Consider the following 16,790-nt stretch of genomic DNA (forward strand, 5'->3'; position numbering starts at 1 on the left):
GTTTGGAATTATTTTGGTTTTCATGTGACGTATGACCCTGAAGGTAAGCGAGTCATGGACTAAAGTAAAACAGTATGTTGGATGTGCCATGCAATGCTCAATTACATGGGTGGGAGCTAGTGTGTTAGCGCAGTTAGCTCGTTAACGTGTTGGCCGTCTAGCCCCATGCACGGGGCGATCGGTGGTAGCTCGTTAACGGAGATTTGCCGTGTTGTGGCGTTAAGGTTATTTCAACGAGATTAACCTGAAAGCACTAGTGGGAACACAACGAATATGACTGCACATTTACGCCGACATCATCCTAGTGCAAAGACAAAAACAACAAGCATGCTACAAACTTTAGCCGAGTCATTTAGACAGCTGTTAGCACATGATTCTCCTTATGGGGACCTGATATGTTTAATATGCTGCTGAGAATATAGCCCAGAAGAAGCGGATAGTATAGCTTTTATTTTGGAAAGAGACATTTCTCTGTAATAAACTCTCTTTTCCAAAGATGAGTGATTCCTCAATCAGATACAGGGCTTGCAATATCGCTAGCCCAACGTCCCGGGGCTATCTCTGCCCTGCCTGTCGGGCTATTGTAGGAAGGAAAAATATATGTCAATGCTTTTGCATTCTTTCAGAAATGTAGCTGGGTAATTATGTCATTGGGTGAGCCACTGTCAATATGTGACATATTGAAATCGTGTTTGAATTTGCGCTTGTTTTTTTGCTTTCACTTTGCAATCGCGCGAACTGTGTATAGAGAGCGACAGTACTGATCTGTGAGTGATGATAATTTGTGCACCAATTCCTCTGACATCGTCTTATTAATTGTTAGCTTACTATGCAAACATGACAAGTGAAATCTCCCGCAGCTTAAACATGTGAGAGGTTGATCGCGCAGAGAATCGCTGAGCTTATGTGAGTGTGTGTGTAAAAGCAGCAGGATATATATTTTAGTTCTGCTGAGCCAAATAAGACAGGTCAGGGTGAAGAAGTGACAGCCAAAGAAAAGCTTACCACAAAACGGAGAAGTTATGACAAATCAGACTATAAGGCAAAAAGAAAGTGCAGCTTTATGGTTTCATGGACAAAAGAATTTCTGTGGCTGCAATATGACGAGCTAAATAACCAGGGCTGCACATAAGTGGTCCACAGGTGCGTATTCGCTGTCAAAATAAAAAACACGCACAACGGTTAGGGTTAAATTTAAAAACTGTACTTTTGAGTTAAAATATATATTTATAATTTTAATAAATGACAAATTAAAAAGACATGAACATTTTTTTGTATCGAAAAAATATCGAACCGTGACACCAAAGTATCGAACCGAACCGAACCGTGAATTTTGTGTATCGTTGCACCCCTAATATATATATATATATATATATTAGGGGTGCAACGGTTCGGTTCGGTTCGATACTTTGGTGTCACGGTTCGATATTTTTTCGATACAAAAAAATGTTCATGTCTTTTTAATTTGTCATTTATTAAAATTATAAATATATATTTTAACTCAAAAGTACAGTTTTTAAATTTAACCCTAACCGTTGTGCGTGTTTTTTATTTTGACAGCGAATACGCACCTGTGGACCACTTATGTGCAGCCCTGGTTATTTAGCTCGTCATATTGCAGCCACAGAAATTCTTTTGTCCATGAAACCATAAAGCTGCACTTTCTTTTTGCCTTATAGTCTGATTTGTCATAACTTCTCCGTTTTGTGGTAAGCTTTTCTTTGGCTGTCACTTCTTCACCCTGACCTGTCTTATTTGGCTCAGCAGAACTAAAATATATATCCTGCTGCTTTTACACACACACTCACATAAGCTCAGCGATTCTCTGCGCGATCAACCTCTCACATGTTTAAGCTGCGGGAGATTTCACTTGTCATGTTTGCATAGTAAGCTAACAATTAATAAGACGATGTCAGAGGAATTGGTGCACAAATTATCATCACTCACAGATCAGTACTGTCGCTCTCTATACACAGTTCGCGCGATTGCAAAGTGAAAGCAAAAAAACAAGCGCAAATTCAAACACGATTTCAATATGTCACATATTGACAGTGGCTCACCCAATGACATAATTACCCAGCTACATTTCTGAAAGAATGCAAAAGCATTGACATATATTTTTCCTTCCTACAATAGCCCGACAGGCAGGGCAGAGATAGCCCCGGGACGTTGGGCTAGCGATATTGCAAGCCCTGTATCTGATTGAGGAATCACTCATCTTTGGAAAAGAGAGTTTATTACAGAGAAATGTCTCTTTCCAAAATAAAAGCTATACTATCCGCTTCTTCTGGGCTATATTCTCAGCAGCATATTAAACATATCAGGTCCCCATAAGGAGAATCATGTGCTAACAGCTGTCTAAATGACTCGGCTAAAGTTTGTAGCATGCTTGTTGTTTTTGTCTTTGCACTAGGATGATGTCGGCGTAAATGTGCAGTCATATTCGTTGTGTTCCCACTAGTGCTTTCAGGTTAATCTCGTTGAAATAACCTTAACGCCACAACACGGCAAATCTCCGTTAACGAGCTACCACCGATCGCCCCGTGCATGGGGCTAGACGGCCAACACGTTAACGAGCTAACTGCGCTAACACACTAGCTCCCACCCATGTAATTGAGCATTGCATGGCACATCCAACATACTGTTTTACTTTAGTCCATGACTCGCTTACCTTCAGGGTCATACGTCACATGAAAACCAAAATAATTCCAAACGCCAGATCTGAATGAGGGTGGGGGAGGTCCACTTCTGTCTCGCTAGCTTGCCCTGCGCTCTTCCTTCTGACCATGCTGTCTGTGTTGAGTGCTCAGTGAATCTGCGTTCGACTACTCCGCCTAGGCTGCACTCTCGAGCCTAGGCGATCTGTATCGAACGGTTCAATATCGATACGAATATCGTTGCACCCCTAATATATATGTGTGTGTATATGTGTGTATATATGTGTGTGTATATGTGTGTATATATATGTGTGTATATGTGTATGTAGAATAAGTTGACATGGTGTGATAAGTTTTTTTTTTCATAATATCTTCATTAATTTACAGACAAGAAAGATAATTCATGAAGAGTCAGTCAGGGGCACATTACAAAAAATGAGGGAATGGCAGACAAATACCTTCCGCAACAAACTGCTTAATAAGCAGTCCGTTTTGCAGTTTTCTCTACCCAGTGAAATACAGGTAAGCAGAAATTAATGTTAGTAATATCTTATTATCTTTTATGGTTTAGTGTACATATTGTTCTTCTGATATCAATTAAGTAGCTACTAATAGAAGGGGGAGGGGAAGTAGCTCGTTTTACTTACAAATTAAGGAATCTGTCTAACAACCAGTTCAGATAACATAAGTCCACCTTTCCATCTGTCTTTTTAACCACCACAACTCAAAACTAATGATTTTCAGGAGCTTGACAAAATAAAAAGTAAGACTGAACATTTTACATTAGGCCATGTGTTTATGCATTATCATAATTCATTTCATAATATAATTGAGGACTAAAATGCACCTTTTACAATCATGTACAATATATTAAGCTTGGTAGATACTTTTTAGTAGGCTGGTTGAACACCAAGAGATAAACACTGGAAGTTTGGTGTTAAAAAATATTTTGTACCATATTTTTTTTGAAGGTAAGTAGATTCATAAACTCACTCTTTCTTTGTCTCAACAAGAACACTGAATGAGTTTGCAAAGAACCTAATTGACTCTGGGATACAAACAATTATGCCATTAGGTTAGTACTCCCTAAAGTCTGTAACTACATTTAAGATTATGTCCAATGGCCAACCTTCATTTATCTCAAAAATTCTTGAAAGAGTAGTTGTAATACAGCTAACAGATCATCTGCTGAGGAACAGCTTATTTAAAGAGTTTCAGTCAGGTTTCAGCGCTCATCACAGTACAGAAACAGCATCAAAGAAGTTTACACTTATGATCTCTGTTAGTAGGGATGGGTATCGTTTAGGTTTTATCCGATACCAGTACCAAACCGGTACTTTTGAAACGGTGCCGGTGCTTAAACGGTGCTCAAACCGGTGCTTAAAGAATGGAGAACACAAAATTGGTCCAAAAACCTCTCATGTTCAGCTGTTTTTTTTGTAAAAAGATAACAATATTAGCCTTTTCTGCAGCTATAGGGGATTTATGGCATCACTCTTGTCTGGAAGCAGTGCTTAAACAATGGAAAAAACACAAACTTTGTCCAAAAACCTCTCATGTTTAGCTGTTTTCCACATTTTCTTTGGTCATTTTAGCCTTTTTGGCCAGGGTGAAGGGAGTATCTGCCATCAAACAAGAAGACAGCCGCATGTAACTACGACTGTGTTTGCTAGTTCACCTTACGTGCATTAATGTAATAACGTGGTTAGCCTACTCAACCTAAAGTACACACGAACAACATTAAGCTACTCACGCAGAGAAGAACGGCTGCTGCTGCCATCATCATCCGTCATCATTTCTGCTACACTGGCAGGGCTAGGGGCCAGGACTCTCCTCTTCGGGTTTTTGGGGGATGTTGCTAACTCCGGGTCCGATAACAGGCAACCCACCCGCAGTAGATGTGCCCGGTGTGAGGTCTCGCAGCGAACTATCAAATACGGTGCATTTCTCGGCTTTTAACAAAATGCTATACGTCGCTAGGTGTTTCATCAGATTCGAGGTTTTACCTCCTTTGCACAGTATCACCTTAAAGCACTTGTTGCAGGCTGCTGAGTTTACATCTTTTGCTGTGAAGTACGGCCAGACTTTTGACCACTTCGCCCTGGGCATTTTTAATCTGTAGCTTTGCTCTAAAAGAACGTACATACCTGGGGCCCCTACGACAGTGGGAAGGAAAAACTCCCTTTTAACAACAGGAAGAAATCTCCAGCAGAACCAGGCTCAGGGAGGGGCGGCCATCTGCTGCGACCAGTTCGGTGACAGAAGGAAGACAGTATAGAAGACATGCTGTGGAAGAGAGCCAGAATTAATAACAAGTGTGATTCAGTGCAGAGAGTTCATAGTGTGTCAAAAAGGTGGCTGAAAAGGAAAAACTCAATGCATCATGGGAGTTCCCCGGCAGCCTATGCCTATTGCAGCATAACTAAGGGATAGGGTTTTTTTTTTTTTTAATTGCTCTTTCTCTGGTCCTAGGACCAATTTGCCATGGAAGACCCTACCAGGGGGCAAAAAGACTCCCTATAATATAGCCCCTGGGATCCCTGTGACACATAAACCCCTCCACCAGAATAAGATAGCAATTCACGGAAGGCAAGATTTGATGCTTGTGGCTGGGCGTTGTCTGCGGTATGCAGGGAAGGTGGACAAACCTGCGCGGCATCCGCAATCATGCCCCGCCGACTTATATTGTATTGGGTCCTGTGTTTGGTGTTGTTGGTGGTGATGTGTACGTCTGGTGGCGGAAGAGCTGCAGCCCTTGAGTGTACTGTTACAGCAACGGTGTGTGTGTTAAATAAAGTATGAGGCAAAGCAAGTTCATGCCATCGGGTCTGCCGTGGCCCCCCTCCTGGGTCTTGGCACCACTGTGAATGACCACAGTGATTGCGGATGCCGTGCAGGTGCGTCCTCCTTCCCTGTACGGCACCAAAGACCACGCCCGCCACAATACTATATAAATAAAAAATGTAATTAGAATTGAATGTCCATCCATCCATCCATCTTCTTCCGCTTTATCCGGGGCCAGGTCGCGGAGGCAGCAGCCTAAGCAGAAAAGTCACGACCTCCCTCTCCCCAGCCACCTCCGCTAGCTTATCTGGGGGAACACCAAGGCGTCCCCAGGCCAGCCGAGAGATATAATCTCTCCAGCATGTCCTGGGTCTGCCCCGGGGCCTCCTCCTCCCGGTGGGACATGCCCAGAACACCTCACCCACGAGGCGCCCAGGAGGCATCCTTGTCAGATGCCCGAACCACCTCAGCTGGCTCCTTTCGATAGAACTTTTAAGCTCAGCTCTCTCGTCACCACAACAGAACGGTGCAGCGTCCGCATCGCTAATCCGTCTGTCGATCTCCGGCTCCCTTTTCCCATCACTCGTGAACAAGGCCCCGAGATACTTGAACTCCTCCACTTGGGGCAGGAACTCATCCCCGATCTGGAGTGGGCACTCCACCCAGATTGAATGTTAAAAATAAATATGAGTCAGTGGCCACTGGTGGTAAGAGAAATGGTAAGCAAGTAATATGAAATGCCATGACCTCGAATGATGGATTTTCAAGGTAATCTTATATTGGTCATCTTTCTTTTTATACTAGTCTTAAAATACCATTAACAAATGTATTACCTGCAGCAAATTTGGGGAAACTGGAGACATTTTAACATCTTGATCGCTTCAATTTTAATTTCAGATATTTTAAAACTTACGTGACCTGCAGGTTAGACACGGCCCGTGTTTATTAAAATCCTCATTTTTCTTTTAGGCATGGAGCAAATTACTCTCAATATCTTTTAATTATGAGGAACACACTTCATTATGGAGAACCACATTCATGGATGATTTTCAAGACAAACTGAGAGAGGTAAGACTGCATTATGTTTATATTTTCATGGTAATGTGAAACTGGAAAATATAGTGAGGGTCTGTGCTTGTGTGCTAGGAACATCCTGAGGATCAAATTGGAATATACTGTACCAAGATGGACAAGATGAGCAAGGAAAGTCCATTGTTGTGCAGCATAATGGAGAACTGTGCAATGGAGGCTGCTGCACATATTTGCCAGGTATGATTTCAATCAATGACAAATGGTTAGTAATGTCGTGTAATATAACTGTAAGTCCCATGTAAGCAACAATATTTTCACACTCTTGGGGTGCAGAGGACAATTGCCTTGCAGGGGATATTATCCATGTTTCTTTTTTCTTACTCCATTCATCCATCTATTTTCTTCTGCTTATCCGGGGCCGGGTTGGGGGGCAGCAGCCCAGCAGCCCAGCATCCCTCTTCCCGGCCAACTCCTCCATCTTGTCTGGCTCCTACCTCAACTGGCACCTTTCGATGTGGAGGAGTAGCAACTCTACTCTGAGCCCTTCTCAGATGGCAAAACTCCTCACTCTGTCTCTAAGGGAGAGGTTAGCCACCCTTTGAAGAAAGCCCATTTCCACCGCTTGTATCCACAATCTTGTTCTTTCAGTCATTACCCAATGCTTGTGATTGTAGGTGCAGGTACGGACGTAGATCGACTGGTAAACAAGGGCTTTTACACTCAGCTCTCTTTTCATCACGACGGACCAGTACAACATCCGCATCACTGTAGCAGCAGTACAAAGCCATCTGTTGACCTCCCACTACCCTGACTTGTGAACAAGACCCTTAAATACTTAAACTCCTCCACCTAGGGTTGCATCTCGTCTCTGACCTGGAGTGGGCACCACCCTTTTCTGACTGAAGCCTCAGACTTAGTGATGTTAGTTCTCATTCCTGCTGCTTCACACTCCCCTGTATATATTAATCACCATCTGTGGGTGGATAGCAAAGAAAGAAGATTGTACAGAGAAATGCCCTTTCTCTTGTGACACATGACAATAAACACTTTGAATCTTGAATCTTGAACCACTCTGGTGTGAGTTGGAGGCCACCACCTGAAGAAACCAACAGAACCACATTATCTGCAAAAAAGCAGAGATGAGTTTCTGAGGCTTCATGCACCTCATGTCTAGAAGACCTCACCTAGAAGGCATCCAGGAGGCAGATGCCTAAAACACCTTAATTGGCTCCTGTCAGTGTGGAGGAGCAGCGGCTCTACTCTTAGCCCCTCTCAAATGGCCAAAATCCTACACCTTTCGCTAAGGAAGAGCACAGTCAACCTCAGAGGAACCTGATTTTTGACAGTATTGCTTTCACACTAAGCTCGCTCTTCTCCAAACCAGACCAGTGCAGCACCCATACCACTGCTGCTGCTTCATCCAGCTGTCAGTCTCCTGTATGCCCACCCCTGCTCGCAGACTCACCATTGCTCTCCAGATGGAAAACACTTATCGACTGCTTGTGATTAAACTTGTGATTGATCAGGGTCATAACTGTTGATTTAGTTTCAGTTGAATTTAATTTCACGACATTAAGTGAAATAAATATTTGATTTTAAAGCAAACCATGACTTGATGGAGAAACCCTTGGCACGTTGATAAGACATTTCTTAAAGTTGGTTATCAAGATTCCACTTATCTGAGGAAGGGTATCGGCCAACTCCACTTAAAAGAAACTCTAACTCTAACTCTTCCTTAACTTAATATGGCTCTTCTTAAGCCACTGGAGGACCCAGCCACAACCCAACTTCCATAGTTTTGGTTAAGGAAAGGAGGTTCTCGTCTAAGGTTTTACAGTACATGGCTCTGTCCATTGGCCCCTCAATGTGGTGAAGTCATCCTTTATATTCAGCAAAAAAAATGTTTCCACCTCCATCCTAGACAGTGGAGATAATGTTCTTTGGGTCATACTCAGCATTTCTGTTCATCCAAATATTGAAGGTTGAGTTGAAAGTTCTGCAAAATTTCCATCCATTACGATGTAGTATGTGACCAGTTGTGTTTTTGATCACTCTGGTCGCAACTGCCTTCACATCTTTAAAATAGCTAAATTTGGAGCTGATCCACCACCTTTCTCATGATGATCCTGACCACATGAGACAAGCTCTTTTGAGCATGGAGCTCCAGACTGAGGGAAACTGGTGGTCATTCTATATTTCTTCTCTTTTCAAATAATGACAGTAACAGTTGTTACCTTCTTGCCAAGCTTCTTGCTGATGGTAGCTCATTCCAGCCTTGTGCAGTTCTACAATCGTCTCCTTTGACGACTCTTTGGTCTTGTGCATGGCGGTGAAGAGGAAGAGAACTACCAACATACCTGACGTGGGTCTGTGGGTCTTTTGAAAGTTGTCTACATCTACAAGTATTTTCCTTTTTCTCTCTCTTTTTATCAACATGAAAGCTATGAAGAGTAAAATCATTTCACTTGTTTTCTTACAAATGGAAATTATAACCAACACCAATAGTTTGCCCTTTTTCCACATTTTTTCCAACTGTTGCTTTTAAATTCATATTGCATTTTTAATTAATTAGTATTTATGACAAATGCAAAACACACTTAGTTTTAATTGCAATTACTTATTTCTGTACAGTAAAAAATATCATTACAGGCACACTTTGCAAGAGTTAATAAATTAATCTTTAAGATGTTTCTGCTTGTCTTATTTTTATTTTTCCTTTTCTTTCCACTCAGGATACATCAGCTATGTCAAACCTCATGAAAAGTTATGATTTCACAAAATCTTTAAAACTAATGTCAGTTGTTGTGATGGAGTCATGGCCCAAAGATGAAAACGGACATGAGATACAAGATGAAGACTTGGTATTTGACTACCTCATGAGCTGGCCCATGGCCAAAACCATCCTCAAAATTGCAGGTAAACTGTGAAATAAAAAAAGAACATAACATGAAATACACCTTGAATACTCTTTAGTAATGTCTAGGGTATGCATAAGCTTTCAATTTTGTATATTACCGTACTCATTTTGAAGGAACATATTCATTGGAAACATGAATGCACTTTTGAGACAAATTCAGAATGTGAGGACTGTTTTGCAACTTAACTGGAAGGTGCCTGTTTAAAAATTGAATCAAACGGAGATGAACAGGTTTTTGTAGTTGTTGTTGTTGTTTTTTTAAATTTAAAATAAAAATCTGTAAGATGCTTTATGGGTTTGTTTTTTTTTTTTATCTTTTCAGGTGCTGGAGAAGGATTGACTGACAAACTGTCAGATGAAGCACTTTCCAAGATAGATTTGGGAAGGTCAGCCTTTAAATCTGTTTCAAAGAAGTTCCTCAGTGGAGAGATACAAATTAAAGGCTTACTTCAAATTCTCCAGAGAAAAGAAGAATTTCTTGATTTCCTAAAGATAGGTGAATACAACTATCTGTTTTTTCCTTCCGTTTCTCACGTGTTTCTTTGCTTTCTCTCTTTAAAGAAAAGAATCTTAAAACTATACATTTTGTATGTGCACCATTTTTTCTACTTTTTTCATTTATAATTTCAACTTCCCAAAAAAATCCCAAACTACAAATTCAATTCCAAGCAAGTTAGCTTGTTGTGTGAAACGTAAAAACAGAATGCAATGACTTGATTAAAAGCCAACAAGACAGTGAAGAAAGACCACAAGTAAACACACTGTCCGTGCTTATTTTCTCTTTTATTGTAGTGACGCTCTACTGACAGTTTCTTTCTCGACTTTTGGTTCAGCACCCACGCATGCAGCTTTCTAGATGCACTCCGACACTTCTCTCACACACTCCATTCTGGCCTCACTAAATCTGTTGCAGCCCTGTTGCAACACTGTTAAAATGTGTTTTGTTTGTTGATGATATCTTTCTGTATTGCTCAGGTAAGAACCTAGAACAGCTTCTGACTACTGTGGAAAAAGAGTTAAATATACTGAAAAATTGATGTGACATAAATAAGTTATCATTAAATATAAACAAAACAAAATTTTTTTTTATTATTTTTGGCACCAGACAAATGGAAAAATGTGGCTAAAATCAGGGCTAATGGATTTGAAATTGAAATAGTGTATGAAAATAAATTTCTTGGAGTGATAATTGATGATACGTTTTTTGGAAGTCTCATATAAACCATGTCAAAATGAAAATGTCAAAAACCATTGCTATTCTCCACAAAACAAAGGATGTCCTGAACAAGAAATCATTATACACACTTTATTGTTTTCTGTGGCTTCCATATATGACTTACTGCCTAGAGATATGGGGCAATACATATAAACCCAATACTCTTCCCATCTTTAAGTTGCAAAAAAAAAACTATGAGAATTATACATCAATCGAACTATATAGAACCAACTAACATTTTGTTTATTAATTTGAATACCCTGAAATTTTAGGATCTAGTCGAATATAAAATGGCACAGATAATGTACAAAACACAAAATAAAATGCTTTGCTGCAGTACTCAGAAGCTGTTTGAAGTCAGAGAGAGTCAATTCGATTTGAGGGGAACAGATTTTTTTTCTGAAACTCTTGGTTGTTTTGCTTGGATGATTGTTGTGAAATTTAAATTAATGATGATGATATGATGATAAATTATGTCATGATCTGCGAGTCAAATTGTGTGGAGAAGAGAGGAGTGTGGCCCCAAAAGCAGGCACTGATGACTGACTTACTGAGTGAGAGCTTTATTTACAATGGGAGGTGACATACAAACAAAATCAGAGAATGCCCTTGACTTAAACTAAGAAAAACCTAAAGTGGGAAAAACGCAACCAGAGACAAAGAACTAGGAACAACAGCAGAACGAAAGCAGATGAAACACTTGGGATGACAAGCATTATGTTTTGCAACAATAATGTTGCAAGTATCTTGAGAGAGCTCATTGGTTTTACCCATCATAAGATGTTTCTTGTGTGACACCTTGGTATTGAGACACCTTTTTGTAGACCATCAGTTAATATTAATTTGCCCTATGTGACAGGATTGCTCTCTAATTACTGATAAATTATAAGTTGGTATCATGACTTTCCAAGCCTTTTTGCATTTCCCTTTCTTTATGAGTTCAATACTTTTTTCCTGTGTCATTTCTCATTATTACACATAAGCTAATTTATGGAAATCTCTGGTTTGATTTCTTTGCATGTGTAGATTGGATGAGTTCCTACCGACAGCTGGTGAAAATCTGTGTCAATAGCACCCTTAGTAAATATATTTACTCAGAAAATTGGAGACATTATCAATACTTATTTTACCCAGTGCATGTCAGTCTTATTCTTTATGATCAACAAATTTGATTTGGCAAAGAAGTATATGAATATATAGAATTATATATGGGGCTATCGTGGCTCAAGAGTTGGGAGTTCGCCTTGTAATCGGAAGATTGCCGGTTCGAGCCCCGACTTGAACAGTCTCGGTCGTTGTGTCCTAGGGCAAGACACTTCACCCGTTGCCTACTGGTGGTGGTCAGAGGGCCCGGTGGCGCCAGTGTCCGGCAGCCTCGCCTCTGTCAGTGCGCCCCAGGGTGGCTGTGGCTACAATGTAGCTTGCCATCACCAGTGTGTGTGTGTGTGTGTGTGTGTGTGTGTGTGCGTGAATGGGTGGTTGACTGGATGTGTAAAGCACTTTGGGGTCCTTAGGGACTAGTAAAGCGCTATACAAATACAGGCCATTTATATATACTTGAAATTTTTATTTTTAATTCAGACTTCATAATTTTTTATACTTAGACATTTGTGGCATTTTCTTTATATTCCTCCAGATGGCCTGTGTGATGACGGTCGTTGTAAAGATGAGAGTAACATGAAAACACTACTGAGACAAAGAGAAGATGAAACAGAAGCTGTGAAGAATGAGAAACAACTGGTCAAAACTCTTCTGCAAATCTGCCAGGAGGTTCCAGAACACGTGAAAGGTAGGTAATGCTAAGATATACATATACAGTGGGGCAAAAAATTATTTAGTCAGCCACCGATTGTGCAAGTTCCCCCACTTAAAATGATGACAGAGGTCAGTAATTTGCACCAGAGGTACACTTCAACTGTGAGAGACAGAATGTGAAAAAAAAATCCATGAATTCACATGGTAGGATTTGTAAAGAATTTATTCGTAAATCAGGGTGGAAAATAAGTATTTGGTCACCTCAAACAAGGAAAATCTCTGGCTCTCACAGACCTGTAACGTCTTCTGTAAGAAGCTTTTCTGTCCCCCACTCGTTACCTGTATGAATGGCACCTGTTTGAACTCATCATCTGTATAAAAGACACCTGTCCACAGCCTCAAACAGTCAGACTCCAAACTCCGCCATGGCCAAGACCAAAGAGCTTTCGAAGGACACCAGGAAAAGTATTGTAGACCTGCACCAGACTGGGAAGAGTGAATCTACAATAGGCAAGCAGCTTGGTGTGAAAAAATCAACTGTGGGAGCAATCATCAGAAAATGGAAGACATACAAGACCACTGATAATCTCCCTTGATCTGGGGCTCCACGCAAGATCTCATCCTGTGGGGTCAAAATGATCATGAGAACGGTGAGCAAAAAGATCCCAGAACCACACGGGGGGACCTGGTGAATGACCTGCAGAGAGCTGGGACCAAAGTAACAAAGGTCACCATCAGTAACACACTACAACGGCAGGGAATCAAATCCCGCAGTGCCAGACGTGTTCCGCTGCTGAAGCCAGTGCATGTCCAGGCCCGTCTGAAGTTTGCCAGAGAGCACATGGATGATACAGCAGAGGATTGGGAGAATGTCATGTGGTCAGATGAAACCAAAGTAGAACTTTTTGGTATAAACTCAACTCGTCGTGTTTGGAGGAAGAAGAATACTGAGTTGCATCCCAGGAACACCATACCTACTGTGAAGCATGGGGGTGGAAACATCATGCTATGGGGCTGTTTTTCTGCCAAGGGGACAGGACGACTGATCCGTGTTAAGGACAGAATGAATGGGGCCATGTATCGTGAGATTTTGAGCCAAAACCTCCTTCCATCAGTGAGAACTTTGAAGATGAAACGAGGCTGGGTCTTCCAACATGACAATGATCCAAAACACACCGCCTGGGCAACAAAGGAGTGGCTCCGTAAGAAGCATTTGAAAGTCCTGGAGTGGCCTAGCCAGTCTCCAGACCTCAACCCCATAGAAAATCTGTGGCGGGAGTTGAAAGTCCGTGTTGCTCGGCGACAGCCCCAAAACATCACTGCTCTCGAGAAGATCTGCATGGAGGAATGGGCCAAAATACCAGCTACTGTGTGTGCAAACCTGGTAAAGACCTATAGTAAACGTTTGACCTCTGTTATTGCCAACAAAGGTTATGTTACTGTCATGGTCCTGGGCCATGTTGGCCCAGTATTCTTGGTTCCTTGTATTTTCGCTCCTTATTTAGGTCATGTTTTCTGAGGTGTCCTGTTGTGGTGTTCCCTAAGTGTTTTCCCTTTGTGACTCTTACCCCCTGTGTGCCCCTCTGTGTATTTATGAGCTCTCGTCTCTCTTTGTGTTTATTCCATGTTTCCCCCAGCCTGTTATGTCTGTGTTCTCCCCGTGCTCTCTCTCCTCCTGTCTGAACCTCTGTGTACTTCCTGTTTTACTTTGACAGTCTCTCGTCAGTATGCGTCATGTTGTGTTCACTCCTGCCCTGTCTCGTTATGTTTATCAGTGTCACCTGTGTTCCCCACCTGTGTGTAATCTCCCTGTGTTCTCTGAGTGTATTTAAGTTGTGTCTTCTGTTATGGTAGTTGCTGGTTCGTCTGTGTTGTTTCCCCTCGGTCTCCCTGCGTCTCCCCGTATGTATTTCTCCGGACCTCCCTGCATCCTCATTCTGGTTTGTCTCTTTAGTTTACCCAGTTTAGGTTTCCGGTTTCATGTTTTGTCGCCACCGCTGTTTGTACTTACACCCCTGTAAATAAACACTCACCTGCACCAGAGCTGCTGCCTTTTGGGTCCTTTTCTACATTCCACACGGCTTGCCCCGGCAATCCGTGACAGTTACAAAGTATTGAGTTGTATTTTTGTTATTGACCAAATACTTATTTTCCACCCTGATTTACGAATAAATTCTTTACAAATCCTACCATGTGAATTCATGGATTTTTTTTTTTCACATTCTGTCTCTCACAGTTGAAGTGTACCTCTGGTGCAAATTACTGACCTCTGTCATCATTTTAGGTGGGGGATCTTGCACAATCGGTGGCTGACTAAATACTTTTTTGCCCCACTGTATAGCACATATATTTTTATTTATATATTTGTTCTGGTATTAGGTTAGACAGGATGGTAGTACAAATATTGTCACTGATCACTCATCTCAAAGCAAGAAAGACTTTGAACGTCCTGTTCATTAGTGAGTTTTCTGTGTGCAGTTTGCCTGTTCTCCCTATGTCTATTGTTAGGTACATTTTTGAGAAAGGGAAGACAAATATGCTCATACTGTTTTATTAAGCAGTTGAAGGTTCAAGTCAAAAAACTGCTGCCATGTCTCTTTGCTCCCTGGGGAAATCCAAACGAACAAAAAGCAGCACACCCATATAGTAAATGCTTTTTATTATGTGTGATAAACCAGACACTAAGGTGATTGGTCAAAAGAGTTTAGGGTGGCCTTAGGTCTGATGTCGGCTCAGGTTTCTTCTGCAACTTTCTGGCACTTCTTATGTTTAGATGCCACCTCACCCATTATCATGGCAACCACCTCTTACCCTCCTCTGACCTGCATAAAGACAGAGCTACGGTGCATTCCATAAGGGCAGATTTATGACAGAAGCCCCATTAATGTGAAGGATCTTAGTCTGTTAGTATCTGTTAGAGTGACAGTCTACTTCTAAAACTTCTCCACAGTACATTGTGTGCAGAAAAAGACAAAACACAAATATGTGATGGTAATTATGAGATGGATCGCTACCTTATAGTGGTGGAGAGCAATGTTCCCTCTAAGCTGCGTGCGCAATTGCGCACTGCTGGCACGGTCTCTGCGCACAGAAAATCTGCATTGCGCACAAAAAAACAAAAACTACTTGAATTGAAATTAAAATTAATACTTTAACAATTCTGTTTTACAGTGTTAGTCAGTGAGTGACTGGCGGCTCCCATATGGGATTAGAACGATGCCACCTTATCCCATAGTCCAGCCAATAATGCGATTCATATATACGCAGTTAATCAACGTCGTTGACAGGCTATGACAGCGTCCTTATGTGCTGACACCGGTGTTTTAGCTAGCAAAGCGGCGTGGCTGATGTGGAGTAAAGCTATGTTAATGACAACGTGTACAACCATTGGAGATGTGAGCAGGACAGACGGAACAATTGTGTGGACTTTATACCAGTTTTGATTTTGTGTTGATAGGCCACGTAAAACCAGAGTTATGATAAAAATATATGCAATGTTTGGTTTTCTTCCTGAATACTATCATTGTTTATATTTACTGCGGGAAGAAACGGTAAAAACTGTGTTTTATAAGGAAAGCGCTTGAAAGCACTCTCCGCCTGTGAGCAAAAACAAAACCAAAAAAACCCAACCTTTCCTATTGGTCGAAAAATGTACCATGTCGACCAATCAAAAAAAGATATGGCAACATGGCATTTAGTTGTTTAGGAAAGGGGGACGTTTTAGGAGTGACAGAGGTGTTTTGAGATGTGAGAGATTTGCGATGTTTAGGGGGTGATCGCGATCGTGGCTCAAGAGTTGGCAGTTCGCCTTGTGATCTGAAGGTTGCCGGTTCGAGCCCCGGCTCGGACAGTCTCCATCGTTGTGTCCTTGGGCAAGACACTTCATCTACCGCCTACTGGTGTTGGCCAGAGGGGCCGATGGCACGATATGGCAGCCTCGCTTCTGTCAGTCTGCCCCAGGGCAGCTGTGGCTACAACTGTAACTTGCCTCCATCAGTGTGTGAATGTGACACTGATAGAATGAGAGTGAATGATTAGTGGAATTGTAAAGCGCTTTGAGGGTCTTGAAAAGCGCTATATAAATGCAATCTATTATTGTTTAGCGCAAATCTTGTGTAGTTAGTGTGTAGTGCCGACAGTATCCCATCACCCACCGCCCCTGGTAGGTAATGGGATCCACCAGGGATGCCCTTTGTCACCGCCCTTTGTTCATAATTTTTATGCACAGAATTTGTAGGCGTAGCCAAGTGGCGGAAGGCTTTCACTTTGGTGGTCTCAGAATCTCATCTCTGCTTTTTGTGGATGATGTGGTTTTGTTGGCTTCGCCGGGTGATGGCCTCCAGCTCGCATTGGAACGGTTCTCAGCTGAGTGTGAAGCGGTGGAAATAAGAATCAGCACCTCCAAATCTGAGCTCATGGTCCACAGCTT

At 41.7% G+C, this 16,790-nt stretch overlaps 1 protein-coding gene across 2 annotated transcripts in view; it reads left to right on the forward strand.

The window, feature by feature from the left end:
- LOC120734883 (E3 ubiquitin-protein ligase rnf213-alpha-like) overlaps positions 1–16,790 on the forward strand; it is a 94,628-nt gene that overhangs the window by 14,317 nt on the left and 63,521 nt on the right. For both annotated transcript variants that reach the window (XM_040033982.1, XM_040033991.1), the window contains exons 15-20: positions 3,045–3,179; positions 6,411–6,509; positions 6,588–6,710; positions 9,206–9,389; positions 9,713–9,886; positions 12,243–12,395. In XM_040033982.1, the coding sequence (XP_039889916.1) occupies positions 3,045–3,179; positions 6,411–6,509; positions 6,588–6,710; positions 9,206–9,389; positions 9,713–9,886; positions 12,243–12,395 (868 nt within the window). The remainder of the gene's footprint in view (positions 1–3,044; positions 3,180–6,410; positions 6,510–6,587; positions 6,711–9,205; positions 9,390–9,712; positions 9,887–12,242; positions 12,396–16,790) is intronic.

Source organism: Simochromis diagramma, unplaced genomic scaffold (assembly GCF_900408965.1).
Source record: "Simochromis diagramma unplaced genomic scaffold, fSimDia1.1 OVJJ01000334.1, whole genome shotgun sequence".
Classification (NCBI taxonomy): domain Eukaryota; kingdom Metazoa; phylum Chordata; class Actinopteri; order Cichliformes; family Cichlidae; genus Simochromis; species Simochromis diagramma.